Below are 7269 nucleotides of genomic sequence, written 5' to 3'. Positions count from 1 at the left end.
CAAAGTTATTTTAATATCTAACGTGAATGATTAAGTGACAGTAAATTTTATGTTTTCAATGTATTTCAATTAAATTCTTAAATTAAAATTTAAAAAAAATCTTTGAATAAATTTCCTATCTTTATTTTCCTGTAATTTCTGAAAATAATTTTTGACTTTCGTGAACCGAACAATCCTAAAAAAAAATTAGGCTAAATAATATGTCACTGAAAATTTGATTAAAAACAAAAGGAGTAATATTAAACTTAAACCTAGTTTTTATTTTTTGAACAAATAAATGATGGCGCGTAAATTTGGATAAATCCAACGGTCAATGTTAATTTACCACACGGATTGCGCGTAAGGAATACGACATATATGTATATATATATATATATATATATCCCCACCCTCCATTCTAATTTTCATAGCCCTAATCATCTTTCCAATTAATTTCGAAGCTGATTCCGATAAATGCTGCTGCCTCTACAAGACGTAGGAGTTTTTGCTCGCCGATCGGAGAGGTTTGCTCCGATTCAGAACGTGCAGTCATCGAAGGCTTCACAAAGATTCGATTTCATCACCTAACCCTAATTGTTGCTGTCTGCGGTTTCTTGGATTCTTGATTTGCGAGGGCTTCTCTGTACCGAAATTGGATTCTACCGATTCTCAATCAAGATCTGAAATCTGAATCCCTTGGTTCAAGGCTTTATATAGTTTACATTTGTTCACATTGCTGTGGTATTAGATTTGTTCAATCTTTACCTTAGAAATTTGCAAGTGGTAGAAAAGAAAAAAGAAAAAAAAAGAGTTTTGACACTGTACTATTTGATTTGTTGACTTTCAATAGCAACATTTTTTACTAGTTTTTTATTTATTTCAAAGGCCCTTTGATTATTTGCTTACGTCTTAATTGAAATAATAATTTACAAATTTACAATGGCTGTGTATTATAAATTTAAGAGTGCAAAAGATTACGATTCAATTCCCATGGACGGTCCTTTCATCTCTGTTGGCACATTGAAACAAAATGTTTTTGTATCCAAGCATTTAGGGAGGGGTACTGATTTCGACCTACTGGTCACCAACGCCCAGACCAATGAAGGTCGGTTCTTATTTTGATTTAACTTTTTTCTGGATTAGGGTTTTTATCATTTTTCTATTATCTTAGTTATGGTCAATAATCTTGATTCAGGTTCATTGGTATTTTCTGTTTTAATAACTTTAAACCATAAAGTTGCAGTACCACTATTAGGATAGTGCTTATAATAGGCTTTTCATGAAATATCATATTTACAGTGTTTTATAGTTGGCATGTCTCTTGGAATTTCAGAATATCTTGATGAAGAAATGTTGATTCCTAAAAATACCTCAGTGTTAATTAGACGGGTTCCAGGACAGGCACGATTACCAATTGTTACGGAACCACAGTACTTTCTCAAACCTTTAGTCTCATTACTGTTAGATTTCTTACCATTGATCATGCATTGTATATGTAACTTTGTAATGTGTATTCATCAATCTATCATTTATGTTGTCCCTTTTCGTATGGGCTAATAGAAATTGCATTGTTCATTTGCGAAATAAATTATGTTCTATGTTCTTGAGTTGCAACTTCATTTTGCTATCTGTAGACAAGAGGTGGAAAATAAGGTGGTGGAAACTGAACCTGAGAACATTAGCTTACCAGCAGATGATACATCTGCCATGAAATATGTAAGTCTCTTTTTTCTTTACATTTTGTTTTGTATGACCAATTCAGATTCAGTCCCTAGGAAATTGATAACTCGTACCATTGAACAGCCTGAAAAATTGGACTGGGATGAATTTGGCAATGATTTATATTCAATTCCTGATCAACTGCCTGTTCAATCGAGCTACATGATTCTAGAGGCTCCTCCAACTAACAATGCTGACGAAGACAGTAAGATTAAGGCCTTGATTGATACTCCAGCGTTGGATTGGCAACAGTGAGTAGATTATCCTCCTTTTTGTTTGGTGCATAGAAGGGAGTAATGAGTATAATGAGTATAATCAACTGGTGCATAAAGAAATTTTTTTATAATTCAAATTCTTGTTTTCTTACCAAATGAATGCTGTGATTGTATATCTAATGATGAGTACAATGGATGGGGTGGGCTATATTTACTATACAATATGTTTGGATATTTTATAATGGCATGTAGAAAATTTTCATTTCGTTGTTTTTAGAAGTTAACCAAATGGAATCATAACACAAACTAATTCTACCCCATACTCCCTCATCTCCTTGACTCATTCCATTTTGCCCATCAAGTAGAATTACAAACCATAAATTAATTATTCCCTTAATGTCATTCTATTCTGGTTTCCTTTGTTTCATCAAATCCAAACATAGTGTACGCAGACCTCATTCTCAACGAAGATTGTATTCCACATGTCAAATGTAATTTTCTTTCAATGAAAATGCTAGTTTGGGGCTATATGATGTTTTACACTGACACATTTGTTTTTTTGCATGCAGTCAGGGTTCAGACTTTGGCCCTGGTAGAGGTTTTCGAAGGGGCATGGGTGGACGGACGGGAGGTGGGCGTGGTTTTGGTGATTCTCTATCTCTATCTCTATCTATCTATTATTTATAGAGGCTTCTTTGAATACAAATATTAACCTATTCATGGATTAAATGCTTATATACTTGCTTGGGTCTTGGCAGGGTTGGAACGGAAATCACCTCCGGAAGGATATGTATGTCATAGATGCAAGGTGCCTGGTATGTTCATATTTCTGAACTTTATAAACCTCCTGTTTACTGAACGCTGGATACATTGTCAGTTTATTTGGCTTACTTGTCTCTTATTACATTTTTTTAAGGACATTTCATTCAACATTGCCCTACAAATGGTGATTCAACTTTTGACATAAAAAAAGTCAGGCAACCTACTGGTATTCCTCGATCTATGCTGATGGTAAATCCACAAGGTTCCTATGCTTTACTAAATGGTTCAGTAGCTGTTTTGAAGCCAAATGAGTGAGTACATCTTGATTCTTCATGTCAGTTCTGTTATATGTGGACATAAAACTGAGTTTCATGTTTTCCTTACAAACAGGGCTGCTTTTGATAAAGAAATGGAAGGGTTGTCATCTACACGTTCAGTTGGTGATCTACCACCTGAGCTCCACTGCCCCTTGTGCAATAATGTCATGAAAAATGCTGTATTGACAAGCAAGTGTTGTTTTAAAAGCTTCTGTGACAAATGTAAGTTTTTTTTGCTTCTATAGATAGTTTTTAGAATGAGTATTATATTAGACTAACGCATCTCTAGAGCTCCTCTTATTCATCAAGTAAGTACTGGACATTTTAGATGTTTGGATTCTCTGCAACTTTCTTCCCTGAACTATATATATTGGATATAATTTTTATTTTATATTGAATCATTCTGATTTTTTCTTCTTCAGGTATTAGGGACTATATTATGTCCAAGTCTGCATGCGTATGCCATGCAACAAATGTTCTTGCAGATGATCTTTTACCAAATAATACGCTTAGAGATGCCATCAAGCGCATATTGGAGTCTGGCAATGGCAGTACTGAAAATGCTGGGAGCACTTACCAAGTTCAAGGTGATTGAAACAATCATGATTTGAATTTTACTTGCACTATTATTGGCCATCAGTTTGTCAGGATATAAGTTTTTATTTGACTTTGTTTTTCAGATATGGAGTCTTCTCGTTGTCAACAGCCCACAATACCTTCTCCTACTTCATCTGCTACCTCCAAGGGAGAACCAAAGGCTTTACCAGTTAATGAAGGAATAACAAATATACAGGAAATAGCTGATGAAAGAAAGCCTGTCTCTACACAGCAGGTATCAGAGCAAGTGAGGATTCCTAGAGCGGCTGATGTATCTGAAGCTACTCATGAGTCTATGAGTGTGAAGGAACTAGCCTCACAAGGGAGTGCTAAACTGGTCGAGGAAGAAGTACAGCAAAAAGTGGTTCCTACTGATGCTGGTAATGTTGAATGTGCTATATAATCATTTGTTCTTTGTTGATTTTCTGTTGAAGGCATTGTTCTTTTATTTTATTTTTTGCAGGAAGGAAAAAGAAAAAGAAAAAAGTCCGTATGCTCACAGATGGTAGATCTGCTGTTTCTTCTGACATGGCTTTCAGTATCAGTAAATTTTCCATAGATCCTGTTTTACATACTACTGGAACATTTAGTGTACCAGGGCAATCCATAGGATTTTATTCTAGTAATAGCATTGAATGCTTTTTATTTATCATGCAGATTTACAATGGAAAACCCCTCATGACTTTGGCGGAGAGAATTATATGATGCCAATGGGCCCACCACCTCCTAGTTATAATCCATACTGGAATGGCATGCAACCTTGCATGGATGGATTTATGGCACCATATGCTGCTCCAATGCAAATGATGAGTTATGGCCCAGGCCCATTTGACATGCCATTTGTAGGTGGTATATCTCAAGACCCATTTGGCATGCAAGGATACACGATGCCTGTAGTTCCACCTCATAGGTATGACTTCAGCCTTTCCTCTGATATCGCATCACATCCCCTTCTCTCTTCTCTCTTTCTCTCTCAAGACCCATTTGAATTATAGAGTGAACACTGATATAGTAAATGTGGTTTGCATGTTTGTCTGACTATAGATTGATACATTGTTCTCTAGAATGCCATTTTGTAATAAAATAATTATGACTCTGTTCAGGGATTTTGCTGAGTTCGGTATAGGGATGAATGTTCCACCACCTGTTATGAATAGAGAGGAGTTTGATGCTCGGAATGCTAATCTGAGGAGGAAGCATGAAAACGAGAGATGGGGTGAAAGGTACTAATGGAACTTTTCTTGGGTGGCTTTGTTTTGTTCTGATATGCATGTTTAGGAAGTTTGATAGAGTTTAACTTGTAAGTCAAATATTTGTACATTTGTAAAACAGCAACATTTAAGACATTATCATCTGGATTTTGTATCCTTTATTTTCTGTATAAAGTTGTGTTCCTGTTTTTTTGTTTCCCAACAGCGCGTGGTATTGGGAAACATCCATGTTGATTACCTAGTGAATTTAGTTTTGAAGCTATGTTTGATAGAGTAACATATTGTAAATGGATGATCAGTGTCATCACGACTCTTTGCATGTAGTTATTTAGTGCTTGGGACTCATCCATGTTGATTGTCTTATTACCTACATGGAACAGGGACTTCTCCAAAGACCAGGAATTTGGTAGGGAGGTGAGCAGTGTGGGGGATGTTTCTTCGCTGAAATCAAAAACAGTATGTGCTTTCTATTGTCTTAATTTTCAGCTCTCTTTGTGGACTTCCATGTGCTTTTTAATTTTTGTGGATTTTCTACCAAAAGTTTGTCCAGAAACCTCAAACATGCAAAAGCACATCATTACAGTAGACATATATTATTTTTATGTCTTGAATTGTTGTAGTCTTTGACACTTATTTACTGATAAAAGTAGTTTCTTTTATCAAATTTATGCTGTGGGTGTTTATGAAATGGTTAAGGGAGGTTATTCAGGTGTCTGACACCTATTTTGTGGTCAACACCAACTAATGATTAAAAGTTGGTTAAAACGAAAATGATGGTGATTGAAATATTGGATAGTTGCATATGATAGTGGCGCAATCTCGTGAAAATCATCCAAACCATGGTTGATGGAAATATGATTTCAACCATAAAAGTTTCAATTCACTCATGATAGATTTATCTTTTGCAATTGAAGCATTTTTGTCTTTGGTCTGTAACAGCTTAATTTAATCGTTTCATTTGAGTATCCTGGGTTATTATTTTTGTGTGCATTTGGTCCGCATAGTTTTCCATGTTCACTGATGTGACCGTGGGTAATAAATTGGTTCATCATAAATTGGTTATTAATGTTGATTTTAGTTTGTCTTACACATGGGACTTCTAAGTTAAGTTTTTATTTTATTATATATATGAATTAATTGGTTATAGTTAGCATAGCTGAATGATGCAAGTGAGGAGGTTTGGCTGAGATTCTCATTCAAATGCAACTTCTCGTATAAGCGGCAAGTGCGGGCTTTACCTTAAGCTGGCCTGTTAAAATTTTGTTACATATGTGCATCATTCATATCTTCACATTTCCAATGCATAAATGCTTACTATTTGATTGGAGAAAATGTATTGAGCTATAACAGTTTTGGCATTGCGAGCCTCTTAAAACATTCATGTATATAAACTAGGCAATTAAAATAATTTTGCGAGTGATTTTGATGAAAGCATTGAATGAAAAGCAAATTCAATTAATTAATATAATTCAAAAACAGAAATTCAATTAGTTAATAGTCATCGGATTTATGATGGACAACCATGATTTCATAATCAATTTATAATAATTATTGTAATAATCTTTGTTAAAAGCTAAAAAAATACTAAAGCAAGTAAATATATAAAAACAAGTAACAATTGTGTCAAAATTGTCGAGACACATGAGAGTGCATAATTATTCACTTTGTAGTTAACAAGTTGTTTTTGGATGTATTAAGTTTTATTTTGATTAGAATTATTGAATTTTCTTTTCTCTTTTCTCTTTGGTGTTGGGTTTTAATTTAAGGAATTGTTAAAAAAAACTGATGGCCTAACTGTGCATTTTCTTTACTGTGCAGAAATCAAATCCACCGTCATCAGGTGCCTATTCCATTTCCCATCAATGTCAGCAACGGATGGATCAGAACCATAGATCAGCTGGGCACTATTTCAACCGAAACCACGAGGATGAGCAATCACGTCCTCACAAATCAAAATCAGAGCACTATTCCGACCGCAACCATGAGGATGAGCGGCACAGCCACCACAAAAACCACAGACTAGAAACCACATACAACGATCGCAAGCAGAAGAGCAACATCTTTTCTCGCATAAGCTTCTCAGCTGAGGAGGAAGCCATTGCTAAAAAGAAAAGGAAGGCTTCTTCCGCAACGCAATCATCAACCACTGCCTCAATGGTGCACGTGTCAAACGGGTACTATGAAGTGAGAAAAAATGACGATGATTGTAGCGACGACGATGAGCGGCATTTTAAACGGAGACGGTCAAGGTACGAGTTAGTGGATTCAAGAGAGCGGAAGCATAGGTGAAGAAGATTCCGAATAGATTTTTAGATTTATTTGCTTAAACTTATCTCATCTCTTCCAATACATAAAATTAACTCCTTGGATGCATCTTCCGTGACATTTCTATTATTTGGTCACTAGTTTTATGCATCTTTAGTTCAAATGTATTGATTATATTTTGGTTCAAATTCATCTCCTTTTTTA

The 7269-nt window shown here is 35.1% G+C and overlaps 1 protein-coding gene across 2 annotated transcripts; it reads left to right on the top strand.

The window, feature by feature from the left end:
• Positions 1-392: 392 nt before the first annotated feature.
• On the top strand, positions 393-7269 carry LOC127085169 (E3 ubiquitin ligase PQT3-like). Of its 2 annotated transcripts, none has more exons than XM_051025735.1 (15): positions 393-1084; positions 1313-1409; positions 1614-1695; positions 1783-1949; positions 2483-2559; positions 2672-2728; positions 2830-2986; positions 3066-3214; positions 3415-3579; positions 3673-3969; positions 4053-4094; positions 4247-4499; positions 4693-4812; positions 5181-5256; positions 6619-7269. In XM_051025735.1, the coding sequence occupies exons 1-15, from the start codon at positions 919-921 to the stop codon at positions 7087-7089; spliced, it is 2376 nt and encodes a 791-aa protein (XP_050881692.1). In that variant the 5' UTR covers positions 393-918; the 3' UTR covers positions 7090-7269. The 2 variants fall into 2 exon arrangements, with proteins under 2 accessions (XP_050881692.1, XP_050881691.1); XM_051025734.1 differs by having other exon boundaries at positions 4053-4133.

The sequence above is a fragment of the Lathyrus oleraceus genome, chromosome 5 (assembly GCF_024323335.1).
Source record: "Lathyrus oleraceus cultivar Zhongwan6 chromosome 5, CAAS_Psat_ZW6_1.0, whole genome shotgun sequence".
Lineage (NCBI taxonomy): Eukaryota > Viridiplantae > Streptophyta > Magnoliopsida > Fabales > Fabaceae > Lathyrus > Lathyrus oleraceus.
The sequence above is the reverse complement of the archived record's forward strand: the minus strand, read 5'-3'. Positions and strand labels throughout refer to the sequence as shown.